Source organism: Falco peregrinus, chromosome Z, assembly GCF_023634155.1.
Source record: "Falco peregrinus isolate bFalPer1 chromosome Z, bFalPer1.pri, whole genome shotgun sequence".
Lineage (NCBI taxonomy): Eukaryota > Metazoa > Chordata > Aves > Falconiformes > Falconidae > Falco > Falco peregrinus.
The window spans coordinates 51,085,716-51,110,686 of NC_073739.1; the positions used below are offsets into that span (position 1 = coordinate 51,085,716).

Genomic DNA, 24,971 nt, shown 5'->3' on the forward strand with positions numbered 1-24,971 from the left:
TTCCTTGTTTGACTGAAAAGTAAGTAGATACTTCTCCAGATGTACCAAGGATAGTTCTCTTGAGTGAAGCGTGCTGCTTTTACAGTCGCTTTCCTGATTACAGTGGCACTGTGGTGTTTAATTACTTGAAGATGAAAGCAGTAATTGACAAAAGAAACCTAAGGAGAATAGTACTGAGCTGTTGTTTTCCAAATCAGTAAATATTACAGTAGGTGCATTTTAAATTTGTTTGTATGTTTTATTAGTTAAGACATTTGGAATGCTTTTACCCATCCAAACTTTTGGAACAGAATGTTGACAGTGTATTTCCAAAAGAAAAAAGCTATGTTAATTCAGAAAAGAGGCTAGAGAAGCCACAGTTAGAAATCTTAGTGCACCTTCTCACAGGAAAGCAAATAAAAAAGTAATACTGTTGGAGCAGCAATGTGGACCAAGTATAGTACTAAGTATTTCTGAGGGTAAATGGTTGGCATTCCTACCTGTAAGGAGCGTGATGTCATTTAATCTCAAATTTAGTCAAATCAGTTTATTCAGTGATTATTGATATGAGACTTTCACAGAAACCTGGGTTTCTCAGCTCCCTTTTCTTGAGTTTATCTTGTTACACTACTGAGATGAGTTTTGATTATCAGCTGTTGTTTCACCAGAGTACTACAGGTTGTGCCTGAATTTCATGGCAGGGCTAAAGTATACCATCTACATTTATCTTAGAGTGAGTAAACATTAGCCAAAATAATAATAATACATGGTTTCTTAAACATAGGTTTCTAGAGATATAATTCACAATATTCATAACCCCTGCACTGAATAACTCAGCTGTTTTGCCCAGTTCCTGCTTTTACTGGAAATAATAATAAAACCCTCATCTGCCTCAGAGGTGATTTGGTAATGGAGGTGATAGTGTAAAGTCACTATGAGCAGAGTAAGAATTCAGTATAATTTTAGCAGAAATGTATCTGAGGTCAGGACTGCTCTATGGTGAAATTGCCTAGTCCAGTTGGTACAGTTTTTAGTTAAATACTGATTTAAAAACTTAAAAAAGATACTGATAAAAGGATCTAGGTTTTAGATGTGTTCTGGATGGTTAGCTAGGAACTCAGTGTATTGCTTGTTAGTTTGTGTACACATATTAAAAAATTGTTTTCTCACAACTCCTCAAGATTTTTTGCACTTCCTGAATTTCAGTTCTTGTTAGATCCTGTGAACGGCTCTCAGTGTACTTTGGTCTGTGTATTATAGTTCTGGAACTCTGTTGATACTGTTGTTAACCAGTGTGTAAACTTATATATAGTTAATTATTAATCTTCCAATTATATTGATTATGGTATTGTGATCTTTTTCAGTGTACCTTGAAGACAGTTTTGTAAAATCTGGAGTGTTCAACGTGTCAGAACTTGTGAGGGTGTCCAGAAGTAAGTTATGATTTACATTTAATAATTTCCAAAGCCTGCTCTAATCAAGTGAAAGTTTTTTTCCTGAAGTTTTTTTTCTCTCAAGGTGTAAGGTGCATAGAAAATGCCTATAACCATGAACAATTTTGATATGTTTGACCACAGTCTTAGAGTTCATATTACATGTGTTTGTAATAGAACAAACACTGTCTCTCTGAAATTCAAAGATTGAATCAATTTGTCCCTCTGTACAGCTTAATAAATGGATATGTCAATAAAACCACTGTATGTAACAAAACCTTCTATTTGTTAGACTTGCAGCTTTTTAAGGTTATCCTGCATATCCTTGTATTTTGCCAAACCATCTGATTACTCTTCTAGTTTGGTTTTGAATTTGTAGCTCTTAAAAAAAAATCACAGCATGGATATTACATGCTTGTATTTCTTCTACTCGTAGCACTGGCTGTAATTGAGTTTCTAATAAAATTAGCTTGTTTTGACACCAGAAATGTCATGGACACAAACATGCAAACACCCCCCCACCACCCCCCCCACCACCCAAGTATAAATGTAAAAGGACATGTGAAGCTTTTTTTGCAGAAAGAAAAAATGAATATAAGTAAGAAGATCTGTTTTGTTGACATCTAAGAATTTGCTATAATAGTATGGCATAAACTGTGCGTATTTTCATTTGACATTGCTTTCTGAACACTTATTTTCTCCCTTTAGTATAAACATTATTAAAGTATTTCTCTTAAGACTTCATTAGGAAGTGAACAAAAATACTTGAAAGTTAAAGTTAGAAGTATCCACAGCAATGACACCAACATTGTAACAGCTGAATGGTCCAGGAAAATCTCTTTTCTGATGAGGTGAGGGCAAAACCAGTGAGGCATAAGCTTCTAAAACTGTCCAAATTTTGCACAGAAGTTAATTCATGCCAGGTCAGAATGCTTGAGGAATTTAATTAACTCAAGTGAGGTTTAAGATGCATGTGTCATTTCATTTGCTGTGGTCAGAAATTAATATTCAACAATTAAAATTATGTTAAGCCCTTCAGCAAAGTACTGAGCATTGACATCATGCAGTGTTAGGACATACTCTTTTTCGTGCTTGCTGAAGATATGGTTTTGCTGTTTTAGGAGGCTGGGGATGTGTGAAATACAGATTTATTTAGTTGTCATGTGATTAAATGCATTTCAAAGTAGCAGGCCGTTCAGATTAAAAAAAGATCAATATTGTAGTATGTTATGAAATTGTACCTTCTGCAGCTGTTAGACACGATATACTTCCAATAATAAGCTTTAAAGCATGTGGTTTCTGTGGGATTTCTTACCAAGCTTTTGTTTAACCTCAAGCCGCAACACAGTTGTACTTTAACTGTCAGGAAATACACAAACCTTCAGATACATTATACAACATGCAATTATTCTTTTAAGTGCCAAAGGTAGCTAAAATGCACAATGCACAGACAGTAAGCAAAGGTAAATATACCACAATATGTAACATGTAATTTATTCTTGAAATGCCAAGATGTACAGTATACAGACCCTGTAAGGAGGTGAAGATAACACTGTGTGTGTGTGTTTGTGTGTAGGTGTACATACACAAGGAAGCACCTGTGGCACTGTGTGAAAGTAAAAGGAGGCAGCAAAACATTGTCAGCACAGAAAGCTATTATTAATACAAAAGAGTTAACATTAAGGGAAAAAGAGGGTTTGTGTGTCCCCAAGTTTATTCTTCTCAGTTATTTCAGTTCTTCAATAAACAACGTTAGCTGTCCTTATAAACCCTGCCTCATGCATTACAGAAGTCCTTCTACAGAAGGCTTGACTTTATGCTAAGGTTTGTGTTACCTTTTCATATTGATGATTCTAGGTTATCTGTTACATAACAAACAGATTTTTGTCTGCATAACTGCTAAGGGAATTCTAGGGACTGGGGAAGATAATTCACTTTTTTAGATATATAAATATCAATAGAATCCGTCTCTACTTGGTTTCTGCAAGAGGCAGAAAATGAGATGCATGTAGTAACACCTTGATGTTTTTCCCAGTGTTAATAATGAAAGGATGGCTAAAAAGTTAGATTATTCTTGACTTGTTATGATGATGTGTTTTTCAGCACCCATAACCCAAGGAACTGGAGTAAACTTCCCAATTGGAGAGCTTCCGAGCCAGCCATATTACCATGATATGAATTCGGGTGTAAATCTGCAGAGGTCCTTGTCCTCTCCACCAAGCAGGTAAAAGCTTGAAATAAGTTCTGGTGTGAAACCAGGTTTAATAGTGTAGGACAGGCAATTCACAAATACTGTCAACACCAACTATTTTATGAATTTCCTCTGATTTTGTGAGATAGGCTACTTATGTACATTACCGTAATGCATGTACAGATATATACGTTAAAAATCTTGTTTGAAGTGGTGTCATTATTGTCTGTGGTTACTGTTGATATTGAAGATGATAATAACTTTTGTCATGGTTTGAAGTCCTCGCTAAATCATCTGCGAAGAGAACAGAGGTGCATCCTGAAACCACTGCTGAGTTGCAGAGAGGTCTAGCAGCTAGGGACCTGCTGGCAGGGCTTGATGCTGCAGGGTGCTTGCAGGCACAGAGGCTGTCTTTGAGGCTTCCTTCCTGGACCTCTGTCTTGAAAGATATGTTGGGACAGGTACTGTTTCCTATGGAAAAGGCATTAGGACAGGTGTATAAAGACAAAGAGACTTTATCCATAGTATCACCCCAGCTCATGAAAATATGTTTTCTGCCTCACCCTTACAAGGGACATTTCCCAGCACAGTGGGAACAATGAGGAGCATGTGAGGTATTCACAGGCTTTCTAATTTTTCTCAAGGCTCTCCATATGCCTGCTACAGGTAGCGTGATCTGAGGGACTCACTTGTTCCTTTCTTCAACACGCTCCCTTCTGCCAGCTCTGAGAAAGACCCTGTTCTCTCCCTCAGGAGCAGCTAGTGGGCCCACAGAGGTGGAGAACCTGCTGTGCATTCCTTCTGACTCCCAGATAATGTACTGTCTTTCACACCCCTGGGGCCCCTTGGTTTTCTGAAACTATCCAGTGTACCATGGAATCATAAGCACTATAGGACCTGTCATTGCCCTGTGTTTCTGCAGCCCAGTGAGTCAGGTAGTGTCTGCACAGAGGGACAGGATGTAACAAGACTGCCAAGGGGTTGGGGTGTTCTTCCACCAGCACCTGGTGCTTCTGAGCTACTTTGCTCATATTCCCCTATTTCATTTCATTGTATTTTCAGCTTAGCTGTTCACCTAGAATATTTTAGAAATGGATAGATTAATTCTTACAGTGTTGCCTGAACAACAACTATAACAACAGTAATAATAATAGTAGCAATAATAGTAGTAGTAGTAGTAGTAGTAATAGTAATAATAATAATAGTAACAACAACAACAACAATAATAATACTACTACTACCAATACTGCCACCACCACCAATTAAAACCTCCTTCCTGGTTTTCTTTGGCAGTCAACATAACAGCTTCAGTATGTATTGTTACAAAGAAGATTGACGTTCCTCCACTGTATTGACGTGCTGCCTTGTTTTATAGTGTGACTTGAAATATGGGCCTTTTGTTGTTTTTAATTAAACTAGTCTAAAATGGAAAGTCTTTGTTTCAGGTTAGGCGTCTTTGAAAAGCTTAGGATTTTGACCTGGTGAAATACAGTAAACTACATTTTTTCCTTATTAACACACTCAGAAAAGTTCCTGTTACCTTGACTTTATTAGCAGTATTTTTCCAGTGCTTTGTTTTGCTTTCATGGCTTATGCATAGCATTTTAACACTCTCATGACACAGCCTTTCTTTGATAGGTTATGGGAACTGGTTTCTTGGTTGTTCAGCCAAATGATGGTGGACTTCTATGTCACCATTCACATTTGAAACACTCAATTGTGAAAAATGCAAGCACACACCTGCATTACATATTATTAAATAACATCATCTATGTAGACTTTAATACGCTCTTTTTTGTGCTTTGTATACCTGAATAACTTTCTACTGAAATATTTTTTGAAATCCAAACATTATATACTGCTGCTAGCCACTTACATTCACTGCCAAATCTCACATTACTTCAACAGCAAAAGACCCAAAACTATCTCCATAGATGAAAATATGGAGCCAAGCCCAACAGGAGACTTTTATCCTTCTCCAAATTCACCAGCTGCGGGGAGTCGGACATGGCATGAAAGAGATCAAGGTGAGTAACATGGGACCATTTTACCTCAAAGTATATTCAAATATATACTATATATATATACACAAGCATATACAATAAATCTCTGCATCTGCCTTTCCGTTACTGCAATAAAATGATGGCTTTTTTTTAGAAGAATCATTATTTTTCTGTCTGGTATGTATGCTTGCTGGTTTTGTAAATGTAGTTAACACCAACCGTCAACAGGATATGGTATAAACAAACACATAATAATTTTTCCATCTGGTGACTGCCTTAGCTATTGTTGGTAAAGGTGTATGACGGGTGAGGTACTTGATATTCTGTATGCTATGATCATCCCAGCAGGATTTTGAGTACAATGGTTTCAAGTGAAAAACAAAACATCTCCATACTGTGGTTGAGTCAACAGTAGTTTACTCAGTTTTCGTTTTACTATGACAGACTCCTGTATCTGTGTTTAGTCCATACTGTGTGACTCAGAATAGGTCCAACAGGCTCTTTTTTGAAGAGCCCACACTTAGCTTTGTGGCACTATATCCATATATTAATGGTTGTTGGTAAGTGTTGTGTTTTGGGGTATCAGAAGCAAGGAAAATAATTGTGTGCAGAAGAAAGTTATGACTGTCAAAACAGTAAAAGTAATTGTCCTAATTTTTCCTCATGTTATCTTTATGCTTTATGAACCTGGATGACAATGTAGTCTTTTCGCTCACCTTTGTGATTTGAAAATGTCTTTAAACTCACATGTAGTTGCACAGTATTGGTTAATGGATCCTGTGGCTGAGGTGCTGCAGCTATTTGGAGAGTCTATGAAATGTACAGCACAGTATGTAAAAGTGAAATGGAGAAAAAGACATCATTGCTTCCTTTGCCAGTGTTGCCCTCCTTTTCCCCATCCGTTGCTCATCATTGCTCTCAGTTCCTAATAACCAAATGACCCTTTGGACTTACCTCATTTTTATATTGTCTTAGGCTTCTTTTTTCCTTTCTTTTTGTGGTTTTTTTTTCCATGCTAAGTTTTCTTTTTCATCTCTGTGTGCAAGGTGGCATGTGATTGTTAATTCAGCTGCCTTTTATTTTTAAGTTTTTGTTACAGTTGGTCTCCTTTTAATCTGCTTCTGCCTACCCTCTGATCTATGTTCTCATCGTTAGGCTGTTTCTCTCACACAATGTGTACTAGTCTTTCTTCATCATTTCTTTTGTACTTGTTTCTCATGGAGGTTCTGGTATTTTTTTATTTCTAGCTGTTTGCAGCATTTACTGTTAAAAGAAATATATATGTATATGTATATTTCTATATGAAAAATTCTTTCCCATGTCTTTGCATAACCAAACTTAAGAACAGTTAAACAGCAGCTGTGCCAGCCTAGAATCTTCCCCCTTGTGCAAAATATTTCCCTCTGTGACTGTTAACCTGCTCTGCTATGACACTTTATTACTATTTTTCATAAAGGACAGGATTGTCCCTCAACTAATTTTTGAGCTTTTTATATAAATTATTTTTGTGATGGTGGGGAGAACTGCCCATCATTCCTTTCTGAAGTGGTCTTCATGTATTCCCACTTTTGAAATGAAGTCTTTTTGTGCTGATGAGTGAACTGTAGGGGCTTCCAAGAAATGCAGTGCTGCATGAACAGCAAGAGCATTTCCCAGATGATCTCTACAGTTCTTAACTACCTAAATTGTTTTATAACTCTTGAAACATTCTGCTTGCAAAGATATGTGCTCTGTGAATACTAGCTTTTTCAGTTTTACCAGCCTTTTATCATGTCACATTTATCAGTAGCGAACAATGTTATTGTTCAGATTGCTTGAGTAGATTTATAATGAACCTTTGCTTAATTTCTCTGCCATTGGGTAGCTAGAGTTCTGGACTGAAAGAGCCTTTAGCTTTCTCTATATGTTTCATAAAGCATAGAACTCCAAAAGATGAGCAAGAGGAAATAAAAGAGATAGACACAAATCAGCGTATTTTATTTTTGTTTCCTGGAGTTTACTTTCCTTCCTGAATAACCTGTTCTCCAGCACTGCTGGTCCTAGTGAATATTTTACCAGATCCCTGGCAAAAAGGTTGCCTTTGAGACACTTTGAGGGAATTTGTTTTTTCTGTCCTTAACATGTTTTTCCATTCCTGCAGAGGGACAGGTATACCACTGTCCAATCTGAAAACCATTATACTGGGAGAAGCATAAGCTTTTTGCCCCTAAACATTTATGATTGGCTCCAGTCACATTCTGAGGTTATCCTGCTGCTGTGGAAACACTGTAAGGTAGTGACTGTAGGGCTTGTCTTTAGTACCTGGTCTCACTGGGAAGGGGTATGTTGCAACTCTTGGCATATTTGTTCTGACGCTAGTTTGGTAGGTGCTTGATATCATCTTCATACTAGCATGCAGCTGTGTGAAGCTCCGTTTGGACATAGAGGTCTTATGAGGATATGGTATTTGTGAAAACCTATATTCTATTTCCTTATGCCTGCAAGCACAAACATAATAGAAAGAAAAGTTTGGAGGTGGTTTCTACACCAGGGATCTCACTGGGAAGGGATGTGTTGCAGCTCTTGGCATGTTTGCTCTGTTGCTAGTTTGTTAGGTGCTTGATATCATCTTCATACTAGCATGCATCTGTGTAAAGCTCCTTTTGGACACAGAGGTCTTACGAGGATATGTTATTTCTGGAAACCTATATTCTGTTTCCTTATGCCTGCAAGCACAAAGATAATAGAAAGAAAAGTTTGGAGGTGGTTTCCACATGAGCAATCTCACTGGTACTACTTCCATTTCTCCCATGGAGATCTGCATGTCATATGAGGTTAGGCATAAATTAAAAAAAGGAGAAGACATTTGGGATCAAAATCATGTTTATCCAGTGTCACCAGGGAATGTGCATGTAGTCCCAACAGGCACTGCTTTTTGAGGCAGTCTTAAAAGGTCATCAGCACCAGAAAGGTGAACAATTCCACAGTACCCACAAATGAGAATATGCAAAGGTACCATGTTTACGGGTAAGTTGCTTCTCTTTCACTCTGATGGCATTTTAACTTTTCTAAGAGAAACCAAATCAGAAATAGCGTTGTTATTAAGATATAGCATTATTGATTTCAGTTTCATTGTCTCTGTTTTGAACCCAACAGAGAAGAGTCTCTTAACTTCTGACCCGAAATAGATCTACTTTCTTCATCTACATACCTAAGCATAATGTATTTTCATAGAAATAGAAATGGCATAGGTTTGAAAGATTCTTCTATCATGAAGACTTTTCGTATCTTTATTTAGCAGCATTTGTAAAGTAGCAGTAGTGAGATGACAGTGATAGTTTGGAATGGGAGATAGTCACAATAAAACGATAGCTGGAACAGGCTGGAATAAAGTAGTTGGGAGTTTTGTAGGTGTCTAACCATTTTGAGTGGGAGAGAGTGGGACAAAGATGAATCACTAATACAGAGATGTACAAAGATTCAAAATATGACATGAAAATTTTCAGTGGAGTTAGATCAACCTTTTGTTGCTGTGAAAAACTAGTATGTAGTTTTGTAGGTAAGTAGACATCAGGAGAGGTGTGATTCTGTATGAGCGATTCTTCTGTAATATTCATAGTTTCTACAGCTTCTCTACTGTGCAAGCATGCATCATGAAGGGCAGGAACATGACTGTGGGAGTGTGTGGGTCTGGCTGAGCCCCACGGCAGCCCTCACAGCACCGAGCTTGTATTGGTAGCTGGAAAGGTGGTGGTAACACCCAGTGCTTTGGCTAGTGCTGAGCAGCGCTCACACAGCACCAAGGCTGCCTCTCCAACCTTCCCCCAACACACACCAGTGGGCTGGGGGTGGGCAAGGTCTTGGGAGGGGACACAGGCAGGACAGCTGACCCGAATGGCCAGTGGGATATTCCATACCACATGCCGTCTGCTCAGATATGAAAGCTAAGGGAAAGGAGGAGGAAGGGGGACATTCGTTATTTATGACATTTGTCTTCTGGAGCAACTGCTACGCCCGCTGAAGCCCTGCTTCCTGGGAAGTGGCTGAACATCACCTGCTGATGGGAATTAGACAGTAACATCGTCTGTTTTCCTTCTGCAGACACACCTTTTGCTATTGCTTCATTAAACTGCCTTTATCTTGACCCACAAGTGTTGGTTTGGTTTTTTTTTTCTTTTTCCATCTTATTTTCTCTCTCCCTGTTCTGCTGAGGAGGGGAGTGATAAGAGTGGCTTGGTGGGCACCTGGCATCTGGCCCAGGTCAACCCACCACAAGGAGTACTTGTTGTTTAGCCAGGATTTGGCATTTGTGAAACTAAGGAAAAGAAATCTAGCTCAGCTCAGCTACAATAAAATCTTCCTTATACCACACTCTACTTTCAGTTATAAAACTCCAGACTTTTTCCTTTTGCTGTTATCTGTCTTCTTCCTGTTGTACTACTTCCAAAAATGTTTTGATAAGATTTCCAGATGTTGTATTTTATGGTCTTATTGTAAGATCTGTTTGCAGATGTAATTCTGGGCAGAAATAAGTAAGCCTATCTGGAAAATGTGAACTTTAGATGGCAAAAGGTTGGTCAAAGCCAATCTGTGAAGGCTTATGAGCAGCAGCTTCATTATCCAATACTCTAGTATTGTTATGCATGTTATTGCTGTGATATAAAAATATATAAAAATATAATGAACCAAAATTATTATTATATTTTTTTTTTTGTTTGTGTTTATTGAGGTCAGATTATAAATCCTTATGGAAGAAAAGGAAAACTTGTGAAGCCATGATACTGTCTTGGAGTTTTACTTCATTGGCTTGCAAATGTTTGTGACTAGTTTAAAAATGTATGTAACCACAAGAGTATTTGTAACAGCTTCAAAATCAGATTTTAAAAAAATATTACTGTGGATTTACAATGTTGTTTTTGTGTTTACATACGTTCAGTCATTGTGGGAAGATTCTGTAGTTTGTGCCATTATTTTTGCTATGTTAAAATACTTAAAATATGACTCTATTTGCAGGATTTTTTGAAACAGGTGTGAAGTCTTCCTGCAGAGCAAATAGGCAGGTTTATAACTGCAAAGATTTTTCCTAAACCTTCTTTTTACCATTAGCTTTCCAAATAACTAACCACCTTCCAAAAATTCCAGAGCCTAAGAAAGTGGAAAGCCATCTCTGAGAATGGTGCATTATTTAGAAACAGAGCCCTAACTTGACAATGAGGACTTTCTGTGTCCACTGACAGATCTTGTGCAAGTTACTTGTTTTCTCTCATGCCTTGGTTTTCCCAGCTGAATGCCTTACTAACTTAAATAATGTCTGGATCATATCTTATATTTCTACCAGGTGGAAATACATCTAGATCTAAGAAGTAGTGTGCTGTAAATCTCTTGCAGTCTTCCTTTTTCTAGGTTGCTGTTACTGAATTCTTTACATGTTTCTGTATTAGACAAAATTTTGAGTTCCTGCATTAGTGTAGTAATACATTGTGAAATAGATAGACACTTGCTGCATGAGTAAATTTGCTGAGTGTTTTAGAAATTCTGGGGAGGATAAAATCTTGTATGGTAAAAAAAAGTAAAAATCATCCTCCCTGTTTGGAAGAAGACGTTAGTAAAAATATAACAAAACTAGCAACTAGTGCAGTGAATAAAAATTACTTTACATCTAATAGGCTAAGAACTGATTTATTAACTGGTAAGTAAATCAGGTAGTGGTTTGTTTTTTTTTTCTTTTAACTTATAAGGAAACAGGAATATCAGAAGAACAGAACACCATGTATGGCTTCTAAACGCTATCTTGACAAAGTACATTGACATATGCAGACAATTTCAGTATTTATCCTTGAGATCTGTTTTACTGTTATAGTGTTACAACATTGTGTATGTTGTAAATAAATAAAATGGGTTATTACCAGTGCACACTAGTCATGATAAAAGTGGAGAGATTCATGTGGATTTCTGTAGTAGTCAGGTGTATGGAAATACTGAATGTCGATATACAATGAAGTAAATTTTAATTTTACAGTTTCTTCATCACGTTCACTCTCTTACACCACACCCACCTCTATCAACAGTCAAGAGTCAAGATGCCAGCATACCATTAAAACTGAAACAGCTGGACCGCCTTCACCCGTTGATTGGCCAGCAGCTGTTGGACCCTCCACTTCTCAGGTCCCAACCCCCTTTGTTGGATACCCCTCTTCTGGATACTTGTCCCCTTTTGCTTTCTCCCCACCCACCGGACACTCCTTTCCCATTGGGGTCCTTCCCGATGGCTCTTTCCTTCTTGGGCCTTCTTCTCATGGACTGTCAAAGATGGACGTTCTCATTTCTGAAGTGAGGGAACTAAAAGAGGAAGTAGTTAATGTGGTCCAGGAGTTGAGAACAGTGACAGACCACCTTGGCTTTTTGGTGGCCTGTGTTGGACAGAGTTCAGGATTTTTTCCAGCTCCTGGTGCTCCTTCTGAAGGTTAATGCTTTAAAAACTCATAGTTTCCATCTAACAGATGAATTCATCTTGCAAAGTTTTACCTTGATGAATATCTGTTAAATGCATTTCTGTGTTTTTGATTCAGTCTGAGTTCTCAAAATCCTTGTATGTCAAAGCATGTTTTAAAGCATTTATGTCTTGCTAGTAACTTCTGTTACATCTGCCTTTGTATTTTTTAATATTTCAAAATACTCTTTAATCAATGTATACACACACATACACATACCTTTCATATATATATACACACACAACCATGCACACCTTATGAATCTATGTGAATTTTCTGTGTTTTTAACTAGTATGATGTGTGCACAGTAGTCAAATGCTGCCATTTGGTAAGTTTTCATAACTTCACATTCATAGAATGAGAGGTACTTTTCACCAAGAGTAACTTTTCAAAGTGTATTTCCAGAGAAAATTCTTAGCCATGGCTTCTCTTATCCTGTTGGCTGCTGTGGTGCTGAAAGTGGTAACAAACGATAACATTAGCAAGGAAGGCTTGCCTGGGAGGAGGCCACCAGTTGGGTTCTCTTTCTTTCTGGTTGCAGAACAAGACATTAGTAGTGATCAGTGAATGAGCATTATGTCTGCTAGTTAAAAATCAGTAGTTCTGCCATGATAGTTGAACCAAAATTAAAATTAATAGCAAATTGGTTTAGTTTTTGGTTCCATAGTGACAATTTTACCACAAAACCTGCTGGTACGTAAAATAAGTTAAATTTTACTCTCATAAAGATGAAAAGTGCTTTCTTATCCTTAGAGCTTGAAAGGCACTAGGTACAAAAAAATAGGTGAAGGAGCTTTCCAATGTTTAATTAAAAAGGCAGAGAAAGAAAATCCATGAACAGGACAGCAAAAGCATTCTTTTAAAGTGAGTGAAGTTGCTTGTACATCAAGAAAATTTACACCCTCTAATGGGTAAGAATAATGTTAAGTTTATACTCTCTCAAAAAATAAAGCAACAGAGATTATATCTGTTTTTATGTGGTTAGAATAGCTTTATGCCAATTTACAACTTATTCATAAGTATCTTCAAATATTCAGAGTAGCAGATGAGGAAGTTTCAACTATGGGCAGAGCAGTGACCTGACTTTTCCTTCAGCCCATGTAAATTTCAGTTTCTGAATGAACGAAGAGTAATAAAATGTTTAGAAATACAGACAGAATGACAAATACAATGGGAGATATATTTGGAAGCATATGAAAAGGTTTGCTTTTTTGCGTTCTTGGAAATGGCTGTTATTTGCTCAATAAAGTCACTGTAAAAAATCTCATTGTAGGTTCTTTGTCTTTTATTTTGACTAGTACATTGTAGCAAGGCCTTTTACTTAGTGTTTTCCATGTGTCATCAGTGAGTTGAATACATCAGGGCTAGCACGTGCATTTCACATATACATATGTGAAAGATGTAAGTGCCAAAGGGTATTTTTCTTGTGTGCATAGCACTTACTCTGTGACAAACTTTATCCTATGGCAACATCCTGTTACAAGGAGCAGCTGAGGGAGCTGGGGTTTAATTTGGAGAAGAGGAAACTCAGGGGGGACCTTACTGCTCCCTACAACTACCTGACAGGAGGCTGTAGGCAGGTGGGGGTCAGTGTCTTCTCCCAGATAACAAGTGACAGGACAAGGAGAAATGGCCCCAGGTTGCACCAGGGGAGGTTTGGATTGGATATTAGAAAAAATTTCTTCAGTGAAAGAGTTGTCAAGCATTGGAACAGGCTGCACAGGGAGATGGTTGAGTCACCATCCATGGAGGTAGATGAGGCACTTAGGGACAATGTTTTGTGGTCAACTTGGCAGTCCTGGGTTAATGGTTGGACTTGACCTCAAAGGTCTTTACCAACCTGAATTATTCTATGATTCTGATTCTACCTTGACTTTGACTCTAGATGTCCTTTGATTGAAATTAGTGATAAAATGCATATCTTACTGCAAGATATGGCACAGGAGCTATTATGTGTAATTGTTCTGTTCAAATGTTACCGAATAAGAGATTTCATTAGTATTTTTGAAACTGATCAGCTCCTATTAGAAATTGTAGGTTAAGTATTATTCTGTATGATCTAACCTATGTGGTGCAGAATGTCTGCAGTTACCAAAAGAATGAACCTCATGAATCAGAGGCATGTTTTTCAGTAATGGTACATCCATGAGGTGAAAAAAATTAATTTAGCCCACATATTGTAACTTTTTCTAGTCACCTCTCTTTTTTGTCTTCATTGAGAGATTCTTTGTTTCTGTTCTGTATACATAGATACATTTGAAAAGGTTCTTGATTTCTCTTTTTTACTGCTTTCATGCAAACTGTATCAAACTTTATCAAAGCAGTGTATTTCTGTGTGAGTTAATGATTTTGTCTCCGTTCAAAACCATTCCCCAGATAGATCTACAATTAAATTAATGTACCACACCTATTAAACCATCCTAAATTGTTACCAGTATAGACTATAATAGTAATAAAAAGGAGATGCCATAACCTAAATGCTTCTAAATCAACAATTTCCCTTTCATTGTTTTATCTCAAATGCCTCTTTAATCTTATTGCATTAGAAATTGAGAATACTATTCTAACTTCAGCAGTTAAGTTTATGATATTGATTTCATTTTCTAGCCAAGGTCCTTGGATTCTCAGCATTAATGAGATGTTATAGCTGTGCATTTTTCCTTGAAGTTTGGATGACTTTCTGCAGGATAATTTAATAATGACTAAAATGTACTCCAAAGTCTTTATAATTTGTTTGGCTTTTAATTAGATTTCTCTCAGTCTCCCATAGTGCTCTTCTGTCTACTGGAATCTCATCTCTTAACAATGATTCATAGATGATGAAATGGCCCAGTCTGTTTCTGAAGTGTAAAGTTAAACACAAAAGTACTCAAGGTACCTAAAGTACACAGTGACTGCTCAAGGATTATGTATGGCAGTGCAGAGTACTTGGAGCCTCATGTGCGTTTGTTAATGACAGTATATATATTTGTTATAGTACATTCTTTATTATAGTGCATGGCAGCAACATTGTATTTTTGGTCTTATGCTTTTTATCTCTGTTTCCAAAGTCAGTCTAGTTACCTGCAGCACCTGCTCCACGTTTAACGGGTAGCCACCCCACTGAGCTCTGAGTTACTAAGTTCTTCCCACAGGGCACCTGGTGGGCTGTGCTGGCACAGAGGCAGTTGGATAAACCGAGTCTGAAGTTGTGGGGAGAAGTGAGGCAGGAGAGGCTGCAGAGGTGTAGTCTGGCACTGTACCACCTCCCCCTTGGGTCACGGCAGAGCTGCGGGAGATTTTCGCTTCCCTCCAACAGCAGCACCCCACCTCCCCACGGTCTCCATGGCGACACCTGTGTCCTGGGGGTCTCGCAGCTGGACAATGCTTCCAGCATGACGAGGAAGACTGGCCAGCTTTATGCCAGCAGATCAATGCATGGAAAAAAAATGGTATTCGTCTCCTCACAAGAAACAGCGCAGGCATGATAACATAGCCATGCTGATGATGCGGCTTTCCCAGGAGGTTTACTGTAACTTTCTGATGAGGAGTGGCAAGGTGGGTTTGAAGGGTGAGAATGAAGAATTGCTGCCTACTGTTCTTGCAGGATAGGGTGCCATAGTTTCAGCCTAATCTTAGTGGGATTAGATGTAAATTTAAATAGCATTAATCTCTTCAGTATGGCAGTTAATTACTTACATTTCACATGACACTGTCAAACAACTGTTACAGGATTAGGTCTGTATATCCTATCCTACTGTTAAACACTTTTTCAAATTACTTTGGGATGCAGATGTTTCTGATGTGTATGTATTCAGTATTAATGCTCTAATCTTACCATCACATCTTTCTTCTTCTGTTTTATAAGCTTCCTTTTGTTGAAACTGAAAAATTAAAGAAAAAAGAAAAATCAGTTAATTTTAGAAATATGTATGCAGCCATCCCAATTACCTTAACTTAGATAACCATGCACTTGAATTATACCTTTCAAAAGTGAGCATATGCAATTTTAACAGGAGTTACTGTTTTGCGGTACTGAGTTGTTTTGCTTTCTGTACATAAAATGTAGGATAATCAGTAATGCAATGAAGAAATACGGCTGTCAAACTTTATGCAGTTAGTCGCACACACCAACAAAAAGCATCCTACAATTTGTCTGGACAGAGACTCATCTGGGTTTCCTCATGCCCCTCACCTCCCCCACCCCCAGTGTGCTGGAGGATGTGAGGGCAGGTAGATACAACCTTTCTATCTTCTGTCCAAACCACTTTCTGTTGAGGGGGGAAAAAAAGAATCTTGAAGGTTAACACATCCCACAGAATGTAACTGTTGGTAATGGAGTACAGTATTCTGCAAGTTTGCATGTAGATAAGGATGAGAAAAATGACATGTTTACTTCATCTAAAGGGCTTTTGACTGTCATGTTTCAGATGTCAGAAAGTTCTTGCATGACTTTCTTCTCTTACACGTTAATTAACTTGTTAATTAACGTATAAATTAATACTTACTGAACAATGCAAAATAAAATAGTGTAATTTATAGAAAAGATTAATAGAGAATGAACAAGGAAGTAATTAAGTTGCTATTGTAAGAAATTTACTCTTGTTTTGCTGTAGCTTCTCTGAATTGCAATATTTTAGTACTTTTCTCACCAGCTTGCAGTACTGAAAAATGGCATTGGAAGAAATTCCAGTTAGTTCCTCTCCTCTTCATTGGTTTTTCACTAAAAATCACGGAAGAGAATACATTGATATGGTTCTCTGTTATGAAAAGGCAAAACAGCACAACAGTGTTTGTTTAGCCTCAGGCATGGTTCCTGATAGGAAAACCAGTGTCACAGTGTGGTAGACTGGACTGTACAATATTAGAGGTGTGCCTGTGAAAGTAATATTGGGGCTAAGTAGGCTGATTTGAAGATGGGAAGTTATAAAATCTTTGTACACTGAAATAACCTAGTATAAAATTTTCCTCTGTAAAATGCTTTTCCGCACTTGATGTAGAAGCAAAAATAAAAACGAGATCAGGATTTTAAACTTGAAGGGAGCTCTCTTTGAACCTTAACACTGGCTGCTCCTCAAGTTCAAACCACTCTCAACTCTTAAGCAACATGCATATATATTTTCATGTAAAGACCTCACTGTTTCTTGCAAAAGCGAGGACAAAGGCCTTCACACTGAGAATTGATACACGTGTCTCAGAAAGTCATGGAACAAAACTGGTAATGACTTTTTTTGTTTGGTTTGTTTTGTTGATTTTCCACTCAAGAAAACATTGATTATCAGAACTAAATTTTTCATGGAACTAAATAAATTTTTAGGAGGGCTTCTCTCTGGTCCAAGATACAGTGAGGGGGGATGAGACACCAACGAGCCAATGATTAGGGCATGGATTTGGATAGTGGGAGAGCTAGATGCAAAGCCTGATCTCTGCCTGATACTGAAGAGGAATCCCAGCAAGTCTGTCTCTGTTCTAGACATCGAGTATCTCAGACACCAAGCCGTTCCGGCACATCTGTCTTTCTCTGCTATTTATTCACAAAAATATGTCACCATTCCTTTTTTGTGAAGAAGGTAAATTAACTAAAATGTTTTTATTTTCAGTATTTTTGGTTTCTATCCAGTACCAGTTCCCAGTCTTTAGGGCAGATACAACAAAGCCTTTTTCTTATGAATGAGAGGTGGTTGTGCTTTGGAATCACTCAGCTGTCAGTGGTCAATATTAGGTCCCTTGTTGAGACCTACAGCTGAGAATTAGAGAATGCTTATAGGGTTAAAGGAAATCAGAGTGAGCACATCTGAAAATTGGTGATGCTGGCTTTGCCTGTGCAGGGTGGCTCTGCTCATTCTATACAAGCACAGGTGTAAAACAATACTGACCCTCCTGAAGCACAGTGGGATTTGTCATGATTTATCATCATCATCCAGCTGTCTGATGTGAATTTAAAATTGTACTTAAGTTTTCACATGTGCTTCACACAAGTGTACCTACCAGATGTGATGGAGGCAGTGGAGAGTGAGGCCCAGCTGTATGTAGTGCATTGTGCCACCAGAAATTATTCCAGGTACTGCCTCTGGGATAATAGTACCTCATTTAAAAATGTAGTATGAAAGGATGCCTCTTACAGCTTGCAAGTGGTGCTATGGACTCCATAGCTTTCCTGCTTTCACTGTGGTTATATATACAGTAAGATGAATGTTGTTTTGTTTTGTTTTCTCTGGAGGTGTTGCTATACTAATGAGTTGAAAATGAATCTTTACAGATTGTTGTCTGCAGGAGAGTACCTTGTAAAGAAAGTCTTGAGAAACTAAGCAGTAGAAAAAGTATTAATGAGAAGAGTTGAAGAATGAACTGAGCATGAAAGAGCAGCTGCCCTGTTGTGGTGGTGAGCAAGAAAGCAGATCGGGTGTTCAGAAACAGGCAGGTGGATGTTTGAACTTGCTCTGGATCACTGTTCAATTCCAGCCAAGTTCTCCTAACAGGTGGCTTGCCCAGTGGTGTGCTAAGGTGACATTAATCCAGAGAACTGCCTGGATGACAAGCTTCAGACTGAGGAAGAGGGTCTTTGCTTTGATGAGGAAACTGGCAAAACTCATGTCTCATTAGCGTTTCCTAAGGTTCTTTGGAAGTGAACAATAGTGTAATTAAAGGCTGATGTAAACACGTTTCTGCACTTTCCCCGCAGCATTTTATTACATTAGAATTGATCAGAATTGTTGCCTTGGGCTGTCTTGAACAGCTATACATCTGGAGCACCATTTGTGCAGGCTGATGATGAACAGGCAACATACACTATGCTTCACAGCAGCTCTTCTGCCTTCCTATGTGACAGATTTACCTTGTTGGCTGATGAGATGATCTAACTCTTTTTATTTGCATAAGCCCCTTTTTCTTTGATGAGATGCTTTAAAATGTATAACATGCCACCTGTTTGGGTGCATACATACTGTAACTCCACAGTAATATGAGAATACAGGCAAAAGTGATTTGGAATAGCACTGAGAATTAAAAAAAAAGCCTGTTTTTCACATTTGAAGAAAATTCTCAGCAGGACAGGACACAGCATCTGATTAATGTAGACCTTTTGATAACTTTGACCAAGCGCTTTCGGCATCTTTCTGTTTTTCATCTGTACTTAGCATTTGTTCCAAAAGTCTAAAAATAAATCACAGTTGAAAACGTTTTATTTTAATTCTCAAAGTAATAAGGATTGGAATCTCATTCCTGAAACTTTGACACGGACATAATAGCAAGTAGCCTATTTTTGTGTTCTCTGTTTGTCATTCATTATGTACGTGTCAGTATATAACCAAGCTCTGTGTAGCTATGAGACTATACCTCATGATGTGGAAAAAATAAGACAAGTTTTAAAATGAGAAAAATGTGTGTTTTCTATTATGTAGAACCCCCTAGTAAAATCATAAGAAGTCTCAATGTCACTCCAGCTCATTCTGCTTTATTTAAAGGCACTGTTTCTTATGAACAAAATTAAAGACAGTGAAAAAGTGTTTTGCATTTTTAATTTTTTCCTCACTTTTTATTCTTGTAACTAGTAACTCTCCAGAGAAATGCAACTTGTATGTTTTCTTAATAAAGCTTTAAATCTCCTCTTTTGGTCAAGGAGGAGACGGCTGCAGCCTTTCTTCCTAACCTATACAAACAGTTATTGTTCTGTCTCCCCTGTGGGCTGCATCTGCTGTTCGGCAGTGGCAGGAGCGTGAATACTCTGTTATGATGGCCAGGCACACACGGGGAGAGCCACAGGGGCTGCGGGGGGGGGGGGGGGGGAAGGGGCTATCTGGAATTACTTCTCAGTGCGAAGTGCATTGTTTTAACAAAGAAGCCGTTTCCTGCACTTCAGCTGTTACTACTTGCAGTTGCCTGTACTATATATAACAAGACTTCTGAAAATACTTCATGGTGGTGTGCTGTGCAGTGTACGTTGAAGTCACTGTTTTGGTGGGTAATGAGTATTTTTATGGCAGTGCTGAATTTTCTATTCCTGACTACCAGTCGTGTTCACCTTGGTGAGGAAACTGTCTCCTGTAGGAGAAGTCCATTGCATTTAACTTTGCAATTTCTGCCATCTGTTTTCTATATGTTAGCTACAATTTTTACTTCTGTAAAGTAGGAGCAGGAATAAATTACACATTTTTAAAGCTAATGCGAGAGTTGTCATAGGCACCAATCTCCTTTTCAGTAGATTCTTTTCAAATTAGTGATGCCACTGGGGGGTTAATGGATGGTCTGATTACATTGCACTTCATATAGCATACGTCTTTAAAGCAACTGAAATATTTCAGTTTTGAAAAAACACAACAACTTCTGCTTGTTTAATGAAGTAACAGTCACTAACTAAATTAAATCTGGTGCATTCCAGAAATCAGAGCAGCTGATGCATGCAGACCTTGAGGAGCTAGGCAGCTCTCTCTTTCATGGGTTCTTTTGTTGAGTATGAGCTTTACATAAGGAAAAGATTTTCCCCTTCCAGCCTACGGTTTGTTTTTTCCCTTAGGGAGGCTTAAGTGCAGCACTTTCAATCTGAAATAAAATTAAACTGTACATTCTGTCTTTTGTGGTAGCCTGTATGTGGTACAGTCAACAAGATATTTGATCACTGATAAGTTAGTTCTGTGACAACTACTGGTGACCACAGCCTTGTAGCGGGAAGCTGTGTCTACAAGCTGCTAGGCACAGTTACCTTTTTTCTTAGACTGTAATGTTGTATTATTTATGAAGAGACAGAGATTGTGCATGCACAGAACCACAGTACAAAGACAGTAGTTGGTTAATTTTGTCCCGGGCTTTTATAAAATCTTATATCTGCTGGGTTGGTGTGAGAATTTTCTTGTGTTTACAGAACTAGGGCCTTATGTGAAGAAGCTGGGGGTTGTCATCTCAGCAGAAAATAAAATATAATAAAATATTTTGAAATCATTCCAGAATTAATGTGCCTTCGTATCATGGTTTTCCTATGCAAAACTCTATTAAATTGTTTTTTTGCAATTTTACTTATTAATTTTCTTAGCTTAGCAGAATGTGTTTAACAAAACTGCAACTATTTGGTGACTTTGCTACCTGGCAATGGATTCAAAGAAACAAAATATTTCTCTGTTTTCTTCCTCAATGACAACTTATTTACTGAGTTTTTATAAGGCAGCTAGAGACACCTCTGTCAGCACTCAGTGTTTTTGATAACAACATAAAATTGTAACAGGTCATTACAATAAAAAGCATACAGTAACCTTTGTCATATCTGCTAAACCTGAATGAGTGCTAAATTGTTCTGTTGTAAAGCAGTTCCTCACACTAGCTGAACGTTTTGCTGAATCAAATCCTTTCTCAGCAGCCTGCTTGAAGAGGTGAACTTTGCAGGGTACCTGGGAAATCACCAGACTTAGTAGTCAGGAGCAGAGTGGAGCAGGGGAGTCGCCAGGAGGATGATGGACGGGCACTGGTGGAGTCTGCTCCGGGTCTGGTGCCAGAGCCTAGGCAGGGCTTAACAGTGGGATGGGGCAGAGTGGACAAGGGGTCTCTCAGTTTGATGGCTTCTGCTTTAAGTACAGCTTTTGGAGTGAAAACTCACCCATAAAATCCAGCCAGCTCAAAAAGCACTGGTCCAGTTTGGTGTCAGTAAGGCGCTCACATTTTGCAGGCCTGTCTGTGACTCCAGGATGATTGTATATCCCCCAGAATAGCACAATACAGTGTGCCAATATTAAAAGTGCCAAAATCACTTTAAGGGCTAATGTGGACCATGTAGGAAAGTCAGCTGCAACATGGCCCTGGTCCAGTACTTAAGAAATGACCTTTGCTTTAAACATGAGTTAGTCCCATTGATTTGAAATGGAACCCATTTATGACATTGATGTATATCCTACAAAAATATTATAATTAACTTTGACATAATTTGCTGCAGAGCCCAGCAAATGTTGTTTAATTAATTTAACCTTTCAGAAAGGATGTAGTGTTTTTGCTTTATGCAGTATCAGTAATGCTGCATGGTAGAAATCATAAGTTTGCCCCTACTAGCATGTTACCTTCACACAGTGAGCTTTAAAGAGATGTTTTTGTTGATAGGGAAGCTGGAAGGAAGAGGTGGGAAGGCCCTACTTGAGACATGGAAAATATGAGATAGAGAAGTTAAAGTATCCTTTATTCTTAGGGAGGTTACATTGTTTCACTATGGTTTTGGGAAGGGTAAGGGATGGGTTTTGAAATAACAAAATAATAAATACCATAAACCAACATGTGTATGACAGTTACCCTACACACCTGAGTGTAGGTGTTCCATTAAAAAATGCAATAAAGGTTATGTGGCTGTTGAAGGAGAAGATGATTTGATGATGTTCTGGGGAGCTGAGAAGTGTCTAGGGAGGTTCTGAAGGCATGCATTTCTTCCCTGTTTGGCTTGTCTGGTACGAAAGGAATGCAGTTTGTGTTTTGCAGGACAAAGACCAGTTAGGGAATTATTAATCATTCTCAAGTTTTAAAGCAATAGTTTAAAATTAGTTTATTGGTCATGGGGGATTTGGGTCACCAAACAATATTTATTCAAGAACAGTAAAAATAAATATCTTCAGTCTACAAAATTATGTGTCCTGAGACAGGCTTCTGAGCTAATGTCACTGTTCCATTGTTTTTCTATTGTAGATATGTCTTCTCCTACTATGAAGAAACCCGAAAAACCTTTGTTTAGTCCTACTTCTCCCCAGGATTCGTCACCAAGACTGAGCACTTTTCCCCAGCATCACCACCCAGGAATCCCAGGAGTTGCACACAGTGGTGAGGGTTATGGAGGAGGAAGAAATACCTCCCCGTTCATTTAGTCTGTTCTCCTTTCCTACAACCAGATTGTGATGCATTTTTGCAGACTTTCTTAGAGACTTAATCCCGTTTATAATATTGATGAGAGTAGAAATGGACGAGGTTGGGGTATCCCTACAGAAATGCTCATTAAACTCAGTTCAGGTAGTCTGACTGCTTCAAGACACTGGAAAGGATTTATGATTAACCAGTGAATAAAATAAGCTGTAAACTGCATGAAGAAAATTACTTGAGGAAAAATCCTCACTGTCTTTCCTCCTCCCACCTACATCCTTTTTTAATATTGTTGCTATGACGATATTGTATTTAAATACCAGAATAGGTAGGATTTAATACGCAAGAGAAGTCACAACCATGTTCACTATGTGACACAGTGAAATAAATACCAGTGGTTCATTTGAATGCTCTGTCTGAAGAGGTAAGAGTCCTGATAAATATTTTTTAACATCTGTTTTCTGAAATTCATAGTAAATCCATGTAAAACTTCACTTAAAGTGTGAAGGAAACACTGGAAATGTGTCAGATTGCATGTTTTCTTGAGGGTTTATCAGGAATGATAGGGAGATTCCAGAATCAGTTTGTTAATTTTAGAGGTGAAAGTGGTCCTAATTCTTCAGATGAGAACATGGTCCTCAGAAATCTCCCTTCAGCAGCTCAGCATGTCTCCCTATGAACTGCATATAAAGGGATTAATTTCTTGAGCAGAGCTAGGTGACTAGAGGAGTAAAACAGATTTGAGGATTCTTTCTTCTTTTCTTAAACATTCAGTTCTGCTTTGAGATTTTGTTTTGTGATTTCTCCATGATTTCAATTTTCCCTTTTCCAGTTTCACATGTAAGGACTATTTTCCCCTTAAAGTCCACTTGTTTTGTATTGTGAAAGTGAGCCTGGACTTATTCTGGACTCTGTAAGGTTTCCACCATCAGCAAATACTCTAGCATATCAGAGATGATGGGTGAAGTGGAAGGGCTAGATTTCTGCTCACTTGTGTTTGTTTTGCACAGCTCCCACATGTCAGAGCAATAACAAATGTTTTGTGATTAAACTGAACTGGTGGAGCTGTGATTTAAATGAGCCTGTCACAAAAGAAGCTTCCATAATTATTTTTGGCCCTATACTTACGTGTAGATCTTTTTATTTGCTTTAGTGTATAATTTTTAGATATAATTTGTAGGTGAGCCATTTACTTGCTAAGAAACCTGATTTCTACCTGTGTAGCCTGTTCTGTTATGTCAGTGGTATTGAGTTTTGAGATTTGCAAGGTTTTGATTACCAAGTACAGCAATTTTGGAACATTCCTAGTGCTGTTTTTTCTTGAGCAAACTATGATTTCATCCTAGCTCAAAAATAGCAAGTAATTTAAAAATTAAGCTGAAGAAAGGATATGAGAATTGATCCAGAAAAGCAGTATAGCAGTATTGGTGTGCGTGTGCTCATACAGTCTAGAACCATGAACAGTTTATAAAATACCTTGCTTACACAGACCTGATTTTGTACCCTCCCACTAATGAAAATGAAGACAGTGTTGTCTTTTCTTCATTTCCATTGACTCTGTACCTCCTTTTAAAAACGTTGCCAAGGAGGTGCCCTCTAGATGTGTAGTAGGGGTGGAAAAAGGGTTATTGTGCAGTGTGATAGAAAAACACTCTCAACTTCCAGCTGGACGACTGGGCAGCAGCAGGACATGCTGTACATTCCTTTCGCTGTAAAAACATTGTTAGTTATTTAGACATTACATACAGTCTATGTATTAGAAGCGTGTGATTTTAAGGGCTGGGAAGAAAAAGAATGCAAAGAAAAATACGTATAGGGTAGATAGTTTTTTGTTTGTCAGAGGTATTTTTGTTGGGTGGATTGGTTTCCCAGGCTCTGAAGTTGAATGTTCATTAGCATTTTCACCAAGGTCAGTTAATATTCATGGCATTATTGGTGAGTAGTTATTATCCTCACATGAGGCAGGTGGAGTGCAATGTGGTGAGAAATCACTAATTGTTTCTTAGGACTTGGTGACTTTGCTGTCCTATCTTGAGGTGCTGCAGTTAAAAGTGTAGGTTTTATTTATTGAGTAAAATATTTATTTTGTTTATTTGGG

The 24,971-nt window shown here is 38.1% G+C and overlaps 1 protein-coding gene across 10 annotated transcripts in view; it reads left to right on the top strand.

Annotated features, from left to right (window-relative positions):
• Window positions 1-24,971, top strand: part of NFIB (nuclear factor I B) — a 274,434-nt gene that overhangs the window by 206,886 nt on the left and 42,577 nt on the right. For 9 of the 10 annotated variants that reach the window (XM_027792819.2, XM_027792821.2, XM_027792820.2 and 6 more), the window contains exons 4-7: window positions 1,344-1,412; window positions 3,516-3,636; window positions 5,512-5,630; window positions 22,706-22,837. In XM_027792819.2, coding sequence (XP_027648620.2) covers window positions 1,344-1,412; window positions 3,516-3,636; window positions 5,512-5,630; window positions 22,706-22,837 — 441 coding nt within the window. Of the gene's footprint in view, window positions 1-1,343; window positions 1,413-3,515; window positions 3,637-5,511; window positions 5,631-11,604; window positions 13,344-22,705; window positions 22,838-24,971 lie in introns of those variants that run through there. The other variant, XM_027792825.2, reaches the window with a different exon arrangement.